At 40.5% G+C, this 18,860-nt stretch overlaps 1 protein-coding gene across 4 annotated transcripts in view; it reads right to left on the bottom strand.

Annotated features, from left to right (window-relative positions):
* The window catches only part of CNST (consortin, connexin sorting protein), a 114,221-nt gene that overhangs the window by 34,112 nt on the left and 61,249 nt on the right, over positions 1-18,860 (bottom strand). For 3 of the 4 annotated variants that reach the window (XM_027610790.2, XM_027610789.2, XM_027610792.2), the window contains 2 exons: positions 9,519-9,724; positions 1,963-1,993 (listed from right to left, as the gene is read on the bottom strand). In XM_027610790.2, coding sequence (XP_027466591.1) covers positions 1,963-1,993; positions 9,519-9,724 — 237 coding nt within the window. The remainder of the gene's footprint in view (positions 1-1,962; positions 1,994-9,518; positions 9,725-18,860) is intronic. The other variant, XM_027610791.2, reaches the window with a different exon arrangement.

Here is an 18,860-nt window from a genome sequence, read left to right as displayed (position 1 = left end):
TAAATCACTTTCTGTCAAGCAACTACATTACCCTCTAGTCAAGTGTGTGTTCCTGATTTCGACTCACCTTGACTCTTTTCTTTTTTTCTCACTGAATGCTTTTCTCCCACAAGACCAAAGGCTTGCAAGCCAAAACAAGCACAGAGCACAACATTATATGGATCTTTTGTAAAAACTTAATTAACTGGGGTGCCTGGGTGGCTCAGTCGTTAAGCGTCTGCCTTCGGCTCAGGTCATGATCCCAGGGTCCTGGGATCAAGCCCCACATCGGGCTACCTGCTCAGCGGGAAGCCTGCTTCTCCCTCTCCCACTCCTCCTGCTTGTGTTTCCTCTCTCACTATGTCTTTCTCTGTCAAATAAATAAATAAATAAAATCTTTAAAAAAAAAATTAACTGGCCAGAGTGATTTTCGTAATTATGTGATTCCACTCTTTTGTAGATTTTCCTATAAACTTCTGCCTTCTCCATCTGTATCACACATTTAGCATCATATGAGGTCATGGTCAATTGTCCAACTGTCTACCTTCCTTTGGGCCATGTTCTAAATGTTGACCCAGAAAGAGGGGAAGAGAAAAAATGCTGGTTAGCTTTTTGCCCTTCCCATGATCACTTGGGATGCTCAGCTCTCTCTCTCATCTGTAGTCTTCAAAATATGCCGGGGATCATAAACTAGGCCAGGGAGAAGTGGGGGCAATTCCATTTTCCTCTGCCCATGACGTAAAGTATACCAAAGTTTCTCAAACTTCACTGAACATAAAAATTATCTGAAAAGCTTGCTAAAAATGCACATTCCTGGGTCTGATCTCTAGAAGCTCTGATTCTGAGGCCCACGGGTGTGCACACTATGAAGTGCCCCCTCCCCCCACCCCAGGATATGGATGCTGGTCTGTACTACACTACACTGTGCTCATTATTTGGTTAGAAAAAGAGTTCTAGCTTCCCTTCCACCAGAATTAGATCTCCTGCATACTTAGTCATGAGCTGCCATTGTCTGAAATGGTTACCACAGTCAATTTGACAGGGTTCAGGATAAAAACTGTGCTTCCCTCAATCTGCTTGGAGATGTAGAACAAAGTCAACAAGGTGAGGACAGAGTCGAAATCACACAAATGGGGAAACAGATGGTTAGGGCACATTCTTTCTAGAGAGTCTATTGGAACCATCCCTGGAAAAGAGAAGCGATTTTTACAAAGGGCAATTGGAAAACTGAGGGAAGAAATGTTTCCTGTATAAAAGCTAATATGCAGGGGCGCCTGGGTGGCTCAGTTGTTCAACGTCTGCCTTTGGCTCAGGTCATGATCCCAGGGTCCTGGGATCGAGCCCCGCAACGGGCTCCCTGCTCAGTGGGAAGCCTGCTTCTCCCTCTCCCACTTCCCCTGCTTGTGTTCCCTTTCTTGCTGTGTCTCTCTCTGTCAAATAAATAAATAAAATCTTTTTAAAAAAATAAAAGCTAATATGCAGTTTCACTTGACAGCATTTGTTCTGTTTATTATGAGAGAAGAATTCAGTCTTACTTTTGCAGCTGAAAGCTAGAATAAGACGGTCATGAGATTTACTATGTGTAATATGCTCCCCAGGCTCTACTATATGAATATCATTTGACTTGTACTTCTGTTTTAATTCAAAAGAAAGAAAACCCAATGGATTTTTAAATTATATTTTTCAACAATGTGATTTTTCTGCCCTCCTAAACATACAAATATTTAGATTGTGGTAAAATTGGGGCTTCTTCATGGAAGGCCAAATTTGGGTGGTTCTAGAGAATTTTCTGGGGTGGCAGAAACTGTCTACACCTTACTTTCTGAGGTGGTTACATGGGTGCACACAGCTGTTAAAACCCATCGAAAACAACAGATACATATATATATATCTGTATATATTTTTATTGTATGTAAATCTCAACTTTAAAAAATGGGCAGTAGAGAACTTATGAATTTCTTCCTGTAATTAAGAAAAGGATACAGTCCTCCTCCTGGAAATAGGACTCTGCTATCTGTTAAAAAACAAACAAACAAACAAAAACCAGGACATTAGATTAACATTTGGATGAAAAGGCAAATTTGGAACAAATCAAGACCTTGACGCTAAGTCTTTGATATCAGACTAAGAAAACTCTGAACTACACTCACCAGTTGAGAAGAAATCTGACTCTAGGTCCAGGACACATTTCTGAAGTCACTGATCGCAAGCAAAGCAAACCGAGACATTCTTTGGTTTTATAACAACCCCTCTATTCTATTCTAAATCAAAGCCAACTTCACTGATTCATTAGAGTTTAGAAGTAAGAACTCTAGAGAATGAGGAAAATACTATGAGGGCTTATAACAGTGTAACACAGGTGAAAGAATTACTCCTTATTGTAAATCAAAAAGTTAAAATGTGTCAAGTCACATGAGACTCATTCACATTTTACCAAGTACCTCATGGGACACTGACTTTTGGTTCTCTTTCGATATTTCAGAAAATGCAGGGCCAAGTGCTAAGAGTTAAGCAATGATACTTGGAATACATACAAAGTGCTGCACAGGATAAAGGGCACTGGATGGGGGTGGTCCAGAGATTTAGGATCTGGTCCCAGTTGAGGCTTATCAGTTACCGGATTCATTCTAAGGCATATTTAAATTGAAAAATTCTTTGATTCTGAACATTTTGGGATCTTTTACTTATATCTTTATTTGGATATAGCATGTATAAATAGAACCACCATAAAACTGAAAGTATTCACTGAGAAATACTTGCATAAACTGACTGTTGTCATATTTAGAATATTTCATATAAATACTTCACACTTTTAAAACAGTTTCATTCTTACTAAGTCTCTAGTAAGAAAGGTGTTCTATCTATAGATCTCTACCTCCATTTTCCATCTAGCTGCCAATGCGAAGAGCAATATTGTACTTGTCAAACCTATAATCTACCAACAAAAAGGAATGTTTTTTCATAAAAGACTCTTAATCAGAGGAAAAAAACTGAGGGTTGCTGGAGGGGGTTGGGGGATGAGGTGATGGGCATTAAGGAGGGCATGGGATGGAATGAGCACTGGGTGTTTTATACAACCGATGACTCACTGAACCTACTTCTGAAACTAATAATACAGTATAATACAGTATATGTTAATTAATTGAATTTAAATTTAAAAAAAAAGGGAACGGTTTTTCCCAAATCCCACAGTGGAAACAGCATGCTTTTAAAGGAAAATATTTGCCTAGCTTAAAATTTATATTATAACTCTAACATTTTTCTACAAGCAATATATACAACTGGACTCAATCACCTCTTCGTAAAGTTTTAGTTTAACCTCGTAAAGTTTTAGTTTAACCTAAAGCTTGAGTCCATACTTACTTTCTATTCTGAGGACTTTGCAAAGGATAAACTGATTTTCAAGATTCTGCTTGTCTTTTATCAGCTCATCCACCTAACAGTATGACAATACTAACTGGAACCAAATCAAATTGTCAATATTTAACTACTGTTTTACTTACAAAACAAGAATTCCATATACTATGACCAGTAGTGTGTTGACCCACCCCGACACCCAGTTCTCGAGTACTGGGAGAGGCCTGACTTGTAGTGTTCGCTCATTTCTGTGTTGTCAATGCTTCCATCATAACCAACCTCAAGCTACTGACATGATGGACACCACTAAATATGGTTCTCATGAGCTAATGGTGGCGAGCTCCAGCACACCACTGGGTTACACCTAACAGAAATCACTAGCGTTTCATTTATCAACTTCTAGCGAAAACCTATGGCATGGCATTGAATTTCTCTACTATACATCACATTGAATATAGATCAAAATACATCACTCCTAAGATTAAATTTCTGGCTCTTCAAAGCCATTCTTGCGCCTTTTTGCATTTGTGCACCATTAGCACAGTCATTTATAAAAAGCTTCATACTCTTATAAACCAGACTTTCTGACACTACAGAAATACACAGTTCAATTAGCTTTTAGATTTCTGTGATGGTTCCAATACCATAAAAGCAACTATAAAGGTAGGGTCACGAGACCCAGTGGCATTTTCAGGTGAAAGGGCAGGTGGAGAAAATAAATACACAAGCCATCTCCCCTGTAGAAACCCACCCCTGGCAAGAGCAGACGGGGTTTTCTTTGATGTCCCATATGTCTAAATCTGGGAAGTAGCCTGATAGAGCAGAAAGAACTCAAGGTGTGGAAGTGAATAACAGGACTGCATTCTGGTCCAAACTTTGCCACTGCTAGCCATGTGACCTTGGACATGTCATTCTACGTCTCAAGCCTCAGCTTCCTATCTGCACAACAGGGACAGTAATACCTAGGACTCTGCAAGACAAGGCTGCTAGGCTGCTGTCAGGATTAAGTGAGGGAGTGCATATCTATCATGGGGGGCAGCACATAGCAATAACTGCTGAAAATGGTTTTTGAGTCTGAGTCTGAACTTCAAAGACAAGACGCAGAGTAGAATCATGTGAAGAAGTAAGCTGAAAATCACTCTGGGAGGGCAACAGTGTTAAGATTTCAAGTTCTTGGGTTATTCTGGTTCTAGGCTTCTTTTACCTACCAGGAACCAGAAAAGGGAAGTAGAAAGGTATGTATTATTTTTTGACCATAGTCACGGAGACTGGTTTCAAGGATCCCAGTGGATCCATTTCCTGCCCAAGTCTGACACCAGTTTCAGTACAAACTCACTGAGCACAGAGCACCACACTTGATGTTTTTCTTCCCACTTCTATATGAAAAGCTTCCAAGTTTATGACTTCAGTTATATACTTAGAGCTAACCTGCAGTCGTATTAACTAAGTGTGTGAAAGATTACTCATACCAGAACAAGCATTTTTAAATGGAATCTTGAAGAGTTTCAGGAGCTGAAAATACAAGTACATATCTGATGTAACTGCAATTATGTTGCCAACAGCCTTTAGCACATGTTCTGATGGACTATCACCTCAAAACTAACAACTGTTCCCAAGGGACTTCCCCTCTCCAATTCCTCATTTCTGTTCATGTAATGCCACTCGCCCAGCCTGGATCTCCTGGCCATCTCAGACTTCCCTCCTCCGCTTTCCCATCCACTCCAAGTCTTAGGGATTCTTCCTTCAAGGGGACTGCAGTCCATCCCTCTCTGGAGCCCCCACCACCGCCGTAACCAGCATGCTTTTCTCACCTCATGCTTGGATTATCAATATCTCCTTTCAGTTCTTATTTTCATTAAAACTGTGCAAGTATGTGGTTTAAGGAGTCCAACAGTCCTATGATATGTGTTCACAAAGCCCTGCCCTCTTTGCCTTTTCTCTGTTCTTCGGGAGCAAGCGCTCAGAGATCTCGCGGTTTCTTTTTCTTTTAACCTCTGTATCCCTAAACATTACACCTATTTTGGCCATTTCTGGATTTTTAGGTTTTTTAGAAGATGAGGACTGAGACTTTTGCTCCCCCGGCCCCAACCCTGCCAACACACAGCACACAGACACTCTCCCACACTCACCTACCCCATATGGTTATATTGTAGCAATGGATAGATAGCATTTAATGTGTGCCTTACTGTAAGCCAAGCCAGATAGTAAACTCATTAATTTTCCTTTCCTGAAAACCTTTTGTTTTCCCTGGAGTTACTTTTTCCTTTTCTTTTCCCCCACTTTTTTTTTGGGGGGGGGCATCGTTTTCCATGCACTTGTCACTTATACAACTCCAAGCTCGCCACCAATAAATCTTCCCTCAGTACATTCAGAGATAGTAAATACTCAGAAATAGGAAAAGGATATAGAAGTTTCTCCCCAGACTACTCTGATCTGCTCCAAACAGAACTGGAGACTCTCTCCTTGTACAGAGCTGTCATCTTAGAACATTCCTGCACCTACAGAGTCCCTTCACCCCTCTCCTGGGTAGCATCCCAATTTCTGACATCTCACACCCTCCTACTCCTGGGTTTACCCCTCTGTTTTGGTGCAGCCTCTAGCGGCTTTGAAAGGGTAGAAAGGAGAAGCAAAGGTCTTGAAGTAGGAGCACCCTTGTATTATCTGAGGAACTGCCAAGAGGCAAGTGGACCTGGGAAGCAGTGACTAAGAGTGAGTGTTTTCAGAATTAAGGTCTAGGAGGTAACAGCATGGATAGTGCAGGGTCTCGTAGGCCCTGTAAGGATTTTAGCTTTAACCCTGAATGACAAGAGATGCCACCAGAGGGCTCTGAGTAGAGGACTGACAGGATCTGACTTACATTTTCTCTGGGTCATGATGACTGCTGTGTAGAGGACAAAGACGAAAAGGGAGAGGGAGAGTCAGGAGGGTTTCTAAAGTGAGGAGTTCACTGCAAGAATCCAGGTGAGGTCTGAGTCCTGCACTGGGGTGGAGGCAATGAAGGAGGTAAAAAGGGGTCAGATTCTGGGTGTGTGTGGGAGTAGATCTGCAGCACGTACTCACTGGAACTGGATGTGAGGAGGAAGGAAATAAAAGATGACTTCAAAGCATTTGGTCTCAGCACCTAAAGCAATGGAGCTGCCATTTAACAAAAGTGGGAAGACTAGGGAAGCAGAAGATTTGGGAAAAAAAGCAAAGTTTGATTTTGGATATCTTAAGTTTGAAGTACTTTTTAGACACCTCAGGAGGCTGGGTATTGAAGCCTGGAGTTCAGAATTGCATACTGAAGAACTCCAATGTGTAAAGATTACTAAAATTTATGGAGCGCCTGGATGGTTCAGTCAGCTAAGCATCTGCCTTCGGCTCAGGTCATGATCTCAGGGTCCTGGGATCGAGTCCCACACGGGGCTCCTACTCAGCAGGGAGCCTGCTTCTCCCTCTCCCTCTGCCGCTCCCCCTGCTCATGCTCTCTCTCTCTCAAATAAATTTTTAAAATATTAAACAAAAATCAGTAAAACATGGAGGATTCAGCAAACGGGCCAGAAAAAGCAGGGCTAGTGAGGCAAAGTGTGAATGCCAAGAAGGGAGGGTCCCAAAGACAGATAAAGAAAGTGCTTCAAAATGGACTATGTGCTCAACTTGTCAAAGCTTCTCACACCCCCAGCAGGATGAAAACTGAGCACAGACTGACCAATGGATTTGCACAAACATGCGACACAGAGGCCACTTAGGGCCCTTCAGAGTGTAATTTTGGTGGAGTGTGAGGACAAAAGCCAGACTGGAGTGGGTTCAAGAGAAAATCAGGTATAATGTTACCAAAGCAGAATCCTTGTCCAGAGTGTTTTAGACTGAATCAAATCATGAAGGAACAACCAGACAAATCCTAATTATGGGGCATTCTACAAGAATTCTTGGGCTCTTCATAAGTGTCCATGTAAGTTAAAAACCACCACCACAACAACAAAAGGCAGGGGCTGTTTCGGGTTACAGAAGACTAAAGAATCCTGATGACAGAATGCAATATGTGCTCCTTCAAGGGATCCTGGATTAGGGAAAACTAGTTACGTTTTTGGAACAACGTGAGGGAAACGTAACTACAGGCTGTCTGTGGAATAATACTCTGATACCAGCATCTCATTTTCTGCAGTTGATACCAGCTTTGCAGGAAGTGTCGGGGGGTATCCACAATGTTGGGAAACACATGGCCATGTATTTAGGGGTGATGCCATAGAACACCTGAGAATTACTTGTAATCCTTGAATTAGTGACAGTGAGGGTGCAGTCATAATGCTTACTATTAATTTGACTGTTACTGTGTACCAAGCACTATGTTAAGTGTTTTATATGCATTATTCCATTTGGTCCTCCACATTATAGAACAAACTGAAAGTCACTTAGATTGTTAGCAGTAGATCCCAAAGCCATGCTTTTAAACCACCATCATGCTGTCTAAGGCCCTCTGTCAAGGGAGGACAGATTGCTGAGATATTTAAGAAGCATGACCTACGGGACTCAGCAATTCTGATATGTTCCTGAGGGGTGGGGAGGGTGGGGAGAATTTTACTTTGAGACATAAAAAAATTAAATAAGGAAGAGCATGCGACTCTTGATCTTGGGGTCGTGAGTTCAAGCCCCACGTGGGATGTAGAGGTTACAAAAAATAAAAATAAATAAATAAACTTAAAAAAATTTAAATCATCTTCAGGCCTGATCCAGATCTACTAGAACTGCTTCGGCTGTAGGATTGTACATCAGCAGAAAAGAGCATTCTTCTTACCTTTCACGCAACAGCCCAGTGACATAAATTCCTTGAAAAGATTTGACTATATTTGCTATTTCCATCTTTACTCCAAATGTCCTTTTCCTCAACTTTTTATCGAAATTCTACAGAAGAGTTCAAAGAAGAGTAAAATCAACAGCCATTTACCTTTCACCTAGATCTGTCAATTGTTGACATTTTGTCAAATTTGCTTTCTCTTTTGGTCTTTTCCTCTCCTCTGTACTTTTTCCTACTGAAGTATCCTAAGTAATGATAAGTGAAAATATCATAACAACAGTCACTCCACTCCCAAATATGTGTGGATGTATCTCTCAAGAATAAGGATACTGTCCTATAAAACCTATAATTCTATTACCAGTCTCAAGGAATTAGGGCAATAATATTATTTAATGTACAGCCTATATTCAAATTTCTGCCACAATGTTCCAAAAACAGATGCACTGAATGGAATAAACAAACTCTGGCCCCAGGACTGTAAGGAACTTGCTTGGTGATGGAGTCTCAGTTTCTCCCATTATTTCATTATTTTCATTTTAAAGGAAAAATTAAATGCAGTTCATACATATCTTATTTTTCTGAATTAGCTCTTGTGTAAAAAAGCTTCCTCACCATTGTCCAGAAGGCCTCCCAGTGTCCAGGCTCTCCATCTCCTAATTTACCCTCCCAGTCTTCAGCAGAGTTATTTTTCTAAAATTCACATTCGATTTGGTACTCCCACCATTAAAAATTCCCAGTCCCTATGAGGAAGGCCATGATCACCCAATGTCAATTCCTACCTCTTCTCTATCTTAATCTCCAACACCATCTCAGCCATGCCTTTGTGGGGGCTGAAATCTCTTCCCGCACCAGCTCACTCTGTTCATCTAGTGAGCGCCTACATACCCCGCAAAACCCAGCTCAAGAGTCACCTTCTTTTCCCCTGATGCTCACAGAACAAAGTTAATCACACATTTTGTGCTTTTGCTGAACCTTAAATATCTGTCTACCCTTAGTACAGACTTCTTCCATTATTTATCTCTAGAAGTGCTTCTCTTTTTCCACAGTGGCTCTCTTAAGGACATACTCTGTTAAGTAATTTTTGTTTCCACAGCGTCTAGCAGAGTTTTTGACATCTCGGTGGTACTTACTAAGCACTTGCTACATTGACTCTTACTCGTACACAGCTTATTCACTACATAAAGGAAGTCAGTGATTGTCTGAACTACAAATGGATTATTCAAGGCTGATGTGTGGCCACCAATAGTCATATGCTAAACTTCCCACCAGCCACTAACCCAGGGTGACCTCCTGGGCTTCCCAATGGCAGGTTGGGGAGAATCAATTACAGAGAATTTTATTTCCAATGATTACAAACCCCGGTCCCAGAACTGTAGGGAGGCAGGACGTGAAGGGTTTGCTGGAGTACCTGGTGAAGGCAGAGGGGGAGTGCTCTGGAATCCAACTGCTCAACTTCCCCTCGTATAAGTGAGAACAGATACTGAAGAACTCGCTTTGGGGCCTCAGGTTGATCATTAGCGTTTACTTCTGCGGACTCTTCATCACTCACAGCATGTGTGGACGCACTTAGTGTATTTTCTCGCATCAAAGGTGTAGCATCTCCTGAACAAAGTCCTTTAAGAAGTAAATAAAATGCCTACGTTAGGATAAAGTATCATCATGGTGGAATACCTTAAAATAATTGTCTGTTAACCATAAAATTTGCAAATAAAGCTAATCATACGGCGGGGAAAAAGCCCAGAACCACAGGTTTTTGTCCTCATTAAACTGTGCTGTCATCTGACTGCCTCTATTAGCACACACATGAACTATTTTTGCAGAATTCTAATTACGAGTATTAATAAAAAGAGATCTAAAGGAAAGTATGAGGGTTAAAACCTGACCACAAACTTGATTCAACCAAAGGAAAAAACAGATTAGCTGTAATCGAGAAAGTCCTGGCTTGCTCAAAATAAAACATACAGCAAGGTAAATGCACTTCTCATATAAAAGGACTACAGAAGTTAAGCTCTCCTCTTTAAACTCTGGTCTGATAACCATAGGACTACTTATGGATCCCAAGAGAGGAGCAGGAATTCAGATGCCAGAGCTAATGGTCGTGAAAATTTTTTTGTAATAAGAAGTTAAGTAACACAAACTTTGAAAATAAATAAATAAATAAATAAATAAATGAATGAATGAATGAAAAATCATCCGTGAATAAATGCTTGGCCTGGAGCTCCTGAAATGATGTACCAAATTTTAAAAATTTAATCATTACATGTTAGAACTTCACCCCTCAAGGAAATCTAAGTATCTGCTCTAATTTGCATATTCAAATTGAACAGACTATCTGCATCTGTACATCCATTTAGGGGATCAGCCTCAGAACGGTTCCTTCTCAGTAATGCAGTGTATGTACCATGGTTGGTACGTACGCAGGATGCCTCCTGCGAGCTCTCTAAAGTATGCCTGAACTCTGTCTTCTACCGCCTTCTAAACAAACCCACTGCTCTAGCCAGATCGGTCAGTTCTTCATCTCCTTAGTAAAATATTCTGCGACTTGAGCAATTACAGATTCTAACAGAATATTTTCTTCCCATCTATGCCTATTTATGTTTTATGCTAACAAAATCCATGTATTTCTGTATAACATGGGCCTATGGTAAACTTACTTTCCTCTCAATACTGTAGATAGCCCTGTATTGTGCTAGACTGTGTTACAGTGATTGCTGAAAGGTCTCATCTTCATTAGATCAGAACTCCTGCACCCACAGGGATTCATTTATGGGCCACAATTATTGTAACTATAAGCTGTAACTATAACCAGCATTGTCTTCAGCATGAAAATTCCAAGTGCTGTGATTTCTAAAATTAATCACCTATGGTGATTCCTTCTATTTTAGAAAATTCTCTTCTATGAATTTTGTATCATTTGACATCTGGAAATACAAGGCTTAGTGATGGCCTGCCATTTTGCACAGAGAGTATCTGTGAAAACATGGATGATTCTTCTGCTTTTCAATTTTCTAACCAAATGGTAGTAGTGCCAGTGTGGAAAGATAAGCTTTCCATAGAGAACTCCAAAGAAACTAAGAGAACTACTGTTTCTTTCCCTTTTCCCCAGGCACACGATTATGTCCAAGACATTTAATCTCATACAGGCTGTGATAAAGCCAGCCTCCCAAATTCTATACTTCTCTTGACTAAATTCTTCCCAAATAGTTATCAAATATTACTCCATGCTTCTTCCTTGAAAACATGTAGGAATTATATCATTATTGGTCATTTTCAGTAAAGGGGAGTTAAAGAAAACTCTTAAAGAATATTACCAAAGAAGGACAAGATTCTCAAAGGTAAAGATAAAGGACAGACTTTATGACTCTCTTATCTAAAGGAGGTCAGAACAGGGTCCCAAATAATGGAACCGGAAACAGGATTGTGATTATCTCAGTTAGTTAGACAGTGTAGATTCATAATGGCCATGGTCCCTGCTAGATCCATTTTCAAGTTACTTTAATAATTAATGTTATGGATACATAAATTTATAAACATGTGATACACTGGTAAATAAAATTATGTAGCCAACAAAAGAAAATTGTAACAGAAAGAATATTAGTCATCAAACAAAACGAACAAAAGTTTGAAAAGCATATATACAAGCCTAAAGATTCCAAGAGCAATGGAATGCTAATGTAAACAATTAGAAAGAATATAGTAGTTTAATTGCCAAGTGCAGGGAGGGAACGGAAAATATGATTAGGCTCACATGTGTCATTCCAAATGGGTTAAGAGATCAGGGAAACTTGACTCATGCCACAAAAGGATCATTTATTGGGGCTGAAGATCATGAGTTTCAGAGATAACTTAATTACAAAACTTACCTCTTAAAATAATATTACTTGCTGGGACAGAGTAGTATAAATCAAAGAGCACTGGAATAGGAGCAAGAGACATCAGTTCTATCATTTTTCCAAGTGACTTGGATTAGACATTTATTTTCTATACTGTAGTTCCTTATCTTTAAAATGAAGGGATTGGCCAGATGAGGCCTTAGATTCCTCCTAGATCTAACCATTTCAAACATTCAAAGTCTCCAGAATGATTTAAGAAATGTAACCAGGCTGGTCACTGTGACACCAGCCTCTAGGCCAGCTTCCATGGGCCCAGGCTCCAGGATCATCCTAGCTCCAGGCAACCCTCCAGCTGACTCAGGTTCCAGGCTGGGTCCCATGGATACAGGCTCCCAGCCAACACGAGAGCCAGGGTGGCTCTCATGGACTAAGGTGTTAGGCCCACCACCCTAACAGTGCCTGGTACCTCATCCATCCCAAAGGACCCAGGATCCAAGGCCCACCCACATAGACTCAAGCACCAGGCCCACTCCAGTGGACCCAGTCAGCAGATTTGCCCACCTGAGGACTCCAGCATCAAGCCTGCTCATGGTCACCACTAGCTGGCCCACCCAGAATCTCTGGACAGGCTGACTAGTAAAGAGTTTCCCTGTTGAAGCCATTCTGTAAAGACTGCTTTTTTAGATGTACAGACACCAACAGAAGTCCAAAAGGATCATAAATAATCAAGAAAACATGACACAACCAGAGGAAACTGACAAAGATCAATAAAAGGCCCTACAAAAAATAGAGATCTATGAACCACTTGACAAAGTATTCAGAATAATCTTCTTAAAGAAATTTAGTGAACATAACACAGATAGACAAACAAAATTAGGAAAATAACATATGAACAAAATGAGAAGTTTAACAAAGAAATAGAAACCATGATAAAAATCAAACAGAAATCCTAGAGTTGAATACATTGAAATGAGAAATTCAACAGAGAGCTCCAACAGCAGATTCAACCAAGCACAAGAAGGAATCAGTGAACTTAAAGATATGTCATTTGAAATTATCTGGTCAGAAGAGCAAAAAGAAAAAAGAATGAAAAAGAATGAAGGAACCTTACATGAATTGTGTGATACCATGAACAGAAACAATCTATGCATTACTGGAGTCCCAGAAGGAAAAAAGAGGGAAAAGGGGACAGAAAACTAACTTAAAGAAATAATGACTAAGAAATCTCCAAATATGGAGAAAGATTTGGACATCCCCATTCATGAAGCTTATAGGTTCCCCCAAAATTATCAACCTAAAAAGATCTTCTCTAAGACACGTTATAATAAAGCTATCTAAAATCAAAGAAACAGAGTATTTTTAAAACAGCAAGAGAGGGTGCCTGGCTGGCTCAGTCAGAAGAGCATGCAACTCTTGATCTTGGGGTCATGAGTTTGAGTAGAGGTTACTAAAATAAAAGTCTCAGGGGAGACTTATGGCTCCCAGTGCTCCTGTAATAACACTGATAAACTATGGAGAAAATACAAAATAACAGTAATTTTCAAGAAGACAGGAAAAGAAAAAAAATCCCTCACATTCTGGGGAACTCCTGGAAAGGTATTTGTAGATTTCTTGGCAGAAACATTGTAGGCCTGGAGAGAATGGGATGAACATGTTGGACTTCAAAATAATTTTGATGCCACATGAACTTACAAAGTTTTCTTGAAAAAATAAGTGTAGGGCGCCTGGGTGGCTCAGTTGGTTAAGTGACTGGCCTCGGCTCAGGTCATGATCCTGGAGTCCCGGGATCGAGTCCCGCATCGGGCTCCCTGCTCAGCAGGGAGGCTGCTTCTCCCTCTGACCCTCCCCCCTCTCATGCTCTATCTCATTCTCTCTCTCAAATAAGTAAATAAAATCTTTAAAAAAAAAAAGAAAAAAGAAGTATAATAATATATCACAATTAACACAAAAATTCCTTCTGACACATAAAAGTTTTCTGGCAAAGATATTTATCGTTAAGAATGAAAGCCAAATAAAAACATATACTGTACAACACCTAATTTCTTCTTTGCTACAAAGTCTTATTCAATTTAAATGAAACTTTTTTTTTTTGGCCAGATATGAATCTATACAGGAATATAAAATTCTACTTACTTTCATCTGTGAAAGTCAAATGAGTTATAGTTAAAATTCCACATTAAGCAATCTGGTGATACTATTTATATGCAGATGGTGACAAATTCATAGACCCTAACTTAATACCTGTCAACTTCATCATGCTCTAAAATCAACATCAGTGTTTACTTGCACCTACTAGGTTTTATTTTTAAAAATTATTTGTAACTATCTTCTGCCAGAAGTGAAAGGAATTACCTTGATTGAGAGGTTTTATTCAATGTATCAGACCACCTAAATTCTATCCATTTTGACACATAATTTTTTTTTTCAGAGAGAGAGTGTGACTGGGAGTGGGTGAGGTTCAGAGGGAGAGGGGAAGAGACAATTCCAAGCAGGCTCCATGCCCAATGCGGAGCCCAGTGTGGGGCTTGATCTCATGACCCTGAGATCATGACCTGAGCCAAGATCGAGAGTCAGACACTTAAGTGACTGAGACACCCAGGTGCCCCTTGACACACAATTTTTTATTTATTTTAATTCCAGTATAATTAACGTACAGTGTCATATTAGTTTCAAGTGTACAATATAGTGATTCAGCAACTCTCTACATTACTCAGTGTTCATCAAGATAAGTGTACTCTTAATCCCTTTCACCTATTTCCCCCATCCTCCAGCCCCTCCCCTCTGGTAACCACCACTTTGTTCTCTATAATTAAGAGTCTGTTTTTTTGTTTGCCTTTTTTTCTTTGTTCATTTGTTTTGTTTCCGAAATTCCACATGAGTGAAATCATATGGTATTTGTCTTTTGACGCATAATTTTTTTATTCAACTTGGGATCTGTCTCTGGTAGTGGTTAAGAGACGTATTGTGGGAGATTATAGTAGTATCCTTTACCTGAAAACTTTAGGAATGTACCCTGACATTATTCATATTATTCTCCATTACTTAATCTACTATTGGTCTGCCATCTGTAAATACACCTCTGTATGACATGGAGAATGCTGAGCTTAGGTAAAGGGCAAAACCTCACACTTGGTACCTTAGGTGGTAATTACTCAGGAGAGTGAAACTTATCAGGGACAAAATGGGAATTAGCAGGATGCTACGCAGAAGACATCAAGGCCAAGGTAAAGGTCGCAGCAGTGATGATGCTTAGGATAAAATGTTCACAGTGATGACGTAAGCTAAGCTAGGGACGTTTGGGGACGGGAGAAGGGTTATTTAAAGACCTAATACATTTCAAATTCTACACACTACTACTCAGAGTATAAGGACACTATCTTATACGCAGGATTGTGTGGTTTTAAGAGAACAAGCTGCTCTGTTCATGCTGCTCCCTCTGCCTGCACTGTCAGCTTTTACAGAGCAGGTGTACGCAGAGCGGGTGTACGCAGAGCAGGTTATGCAGAGCAGGTGCAGGTGTACGCAGAGAGGGAGTACGCAGAGCGGGTGTACAGAGAGCAGGTGTACGCAGAGCGGGTGTACGCAGAGCGGGTGTACACAGAGCGGGTGTATGCTACAGCACCGTAACCTGAGCCCTGAGCACTGTGCTGACACACAGCAGGTACTCAAACACTTTGGAGTATACTATAAGCCATATACTCTATGTTCCTTGATTCTCTCCGCAGCATTATAAAGTGGGTATTAGAAATTGTAGATGAAGCACTTGAAATTCATCAAAGAGATTACATGAGAGCATGGGCTCTGGAGTCAGGCTGTCTGGGTTTGAACCCTAAATCGACTGCTTCCTTATTCTAGGAATGGGGAAGTCAGTCTCTTTAATCCTTAATTTTTCCATCTGTTACATGGGTACACTGCCTTTTTAATCACATGAACTCTCCTAAGAAATTACATTTAAATCAGAAAGAAAGTAGTAGGCACTTCCATTTATCCACAATTCCACAGCTTCTCTTCTTTTAAATAAGAGCACTACGTTTTTGAAGGAAGGTATTAGGGAAAAAATATCTAAGATTCACTGATTTTATAAAAATACTTTCCTTGAGCCTGTGTTGAAGTGCTCACTACACTGATGCGAGATCAGATAAGGAACCCAAGGGAGAGTTCCACCAGCATCCAGAGACAATTGTTAACACAAACCACACTCCAACACTTCCCTTCAGAGTGAACCATTCCTCCCTTTTCTCTGAGTTCTCATCTTGTGAAGGTCGGCAGGTACTGTTCTGAAGAAGTCTGGAGAGGCACGTGCAATAATCGTTCTGTGGTAAATTATGGTAACTCAAACATGAAAAAGAATTCCTTTAAACACACTTTAAAATTCAGCAAAAGTGAGGGCGCTTGGGTGGCTCAGTCTGTTAAGCGTCTGACTCTTGGTTTCTGGCTCAGGTCGTGATCTCAGGGTCATGACATCAAGCTCCACTCGGCGTGGAGTCTGCTTGACCCCTCCCTCACCTCTAAAATAAATAAATAAATCTTTAAAAAAAATCAGCAAAAGTGAAATAGCATGGTGTAACATTTAGGCTCAGTCTAAAGTCAGAACACCTGGGATCGAATCCAGAGAATGTCACTTATTAGTAATATGATATTGGGCAAGTTACTTAATCTCTCTGTGCTTCAGAATCCTTATCTATAAATTTTTTTTGAAGATTTTATTTATTTATTTGACGGAGAGAGACACAGCGAGAGAGGGAACACAAGCAGGGGGAGTGGGAGAGTGAGAAGCAGGTTTCCTGCAGAGCAGGGAGCCCGATGCGGGGCTCGATCCCAGGACCCTGGGATCATGACCTGAGCTGAAGGCAGACACTTAACAACTGAGCCACCGGGGCGCCCCCTTCATCTACAAATTGAAGCTAATTGTATTACCTACTTAATAAGGCTGTAAAGAAGATTAAATGAGATACTCCATAGAAAGCATGTATTACAGTGGCTAGCAAATAGCAAGTGCTCAATAAATGCCGAAGAAAAAATTTTGTTTTAAAACTCAGCCAACTAAGGGGTGCCTAGATGGCGCAGTTGGTTGAGTGTCTGACACTTGGTTTTGGCTTGGGTCATGATCTCAGGGTCATGACACTGAGTCCTGCATGGGTCTCCATGCTGGGCACAGAGTCTGCTTCAGATTCTCTCTCTCTCCCTCTGCCCCCCCCACTCATGTTCTCTCTCTCCCTAAAAGAAATAAGTAAAATCTTAAAAACAAAACAAGCAAAAACAACAAAAACTCAGCCAGCTGTAATCAAATTAGCTCTATATGCCCCTGAGTTTGATGCTCTATGAATTTTTTGGGGTGATTTCTTTTTTCTATACAACATAAAACTTAATATTTTAATCATCTTGAAGTGTACAATTCAGTGACATTAATTATATTCACAATGTTGTGCAACCATCACCACCATCCATTTCAGAACTTTTTCATCATCCCAAACAGAAATACACACAGACACACACACGTATATACACATATAGAACACATTTTGTTTACCCATTTGTCAACAGACACTTAGTTTGTTAACACCTTTTGGCTACTGTGAATAATATTGCTAAGACTATTGGTGTACAACTATCTGTTTGAGTCCTGGCTTTCAATGACTTTGGGTATATATCTAGAAGTGGAATTGCTGGATTAAATGGTTAATTCCATGTTTAACTTTTTGAGGAAACTCCAAAGTATTCTGCTAGAACTCTATGGGCTTTTCACTCATCTCAATTGCTGTATTCTTATAAGGCTTCAATATTTATACTCCCCACCCCTTACATCTTTTTTTATTTTTTTTTTGAGAGAGAGAAGAACATGCACGCTCGTGCAAGTGCACATAAGCGGGGGGAGGGGCAGAGGTCATCCAAAGCAGGCCCCATGCCCTGCACAGAGCCCAACATGGGGCTCTCGGTCTCACAACCTTGAGATCATGACCTGAGCCGAAATCAAGAGTCCAACGCTTAACCCACTGAGCCACCCAGGCGCCCCTGCCTTCCATCTTTTAAACGGAATATCACTTCCCAAATGTTAATGATTTGATGTTTCTTTTTTTCTTTTAAGATTTATTTATTTATTTTAGAGAGAGAGTGTGCGCACACACATGAGCAGGGGGAGGGGCAGAGAGATAAACCTCAAGCAGACTCACCACTGAGTGTGGAGCCTGGTACAGAACTTGACCCAGGACAGTAAGATCATGACGTGAGCTGAAATCAAGAGATGGAAGCTCAACCAACTGAGCCACACATACACCCCAATGAGTTGATGTTTCTTAATCAACAGCATCGGTGGGACGCCTGGGTGGCTCAGTTGGTTAAGCGTCTGCCTTCGGCTCAGGTCATGATCCCAGGGTCCTGTGATGAAGTCCTGCATCAGGCTCCTTGCTCAGCAGGAAGCCTGTTTCTCCCTCTGCCTCTGCTGCTCCCCCTGCTTGTGCTCTCTCTGACAAATAAATAAAAAAAAAATCTTAAAAAACAAAATGAACCAGCATCCTTAATTAAAAAGCTCATAACCTACAAAAATATGAAATAATATTCTTCAGAGCTATTTGACTTAATTCCAGCCTTTGGGCATAATTCTTGCTATTGTAAAACCTAAAATTTAAAGGCCCTGAGGGGTACCTGCATGGCTCAATCAGTTAAGCACCCAACTCTTGGTTTCAGCTCAGGTCATGATCTCAGGGTCGTGAGAATGAGCCCTGCATTGGGTTCTGTGTTCAGTGCTGAGTCTGCCATTCAAAGGGAAATAAATAAACTGATAGAAAACAACCCTATGGAAGCCCAGGATTAGATACTGGATTAGAAAAATAATTTAAATTTAAATATGCTCAAAGAGCTAATGGAAACCATGGACAAAGAACTAAAGGAAATCAAGAAAACAAGAAGGAATAAAATGA

The sequence above is a fragment of the Zalophus californianus genome, chromosome 10 (assembly GCF_009762305.2).
Source record: "Zalophus californianus isolate mZalCal1 chromosome 10, mZalCal1.pri.v2, whole genome shotgun sequence".
NCBI classification, from domain to species: domain Eukaryota; kingdom Metazoa; phylum Chordata; class Mammalia; order Carnivora; family Otariidae; genus Zalophus; species Zalophus californianus.
Note: the sequence above shows the minus strand (reverse complement) of the source record. Positions and strands in the feature narration are given on the sequence as shown.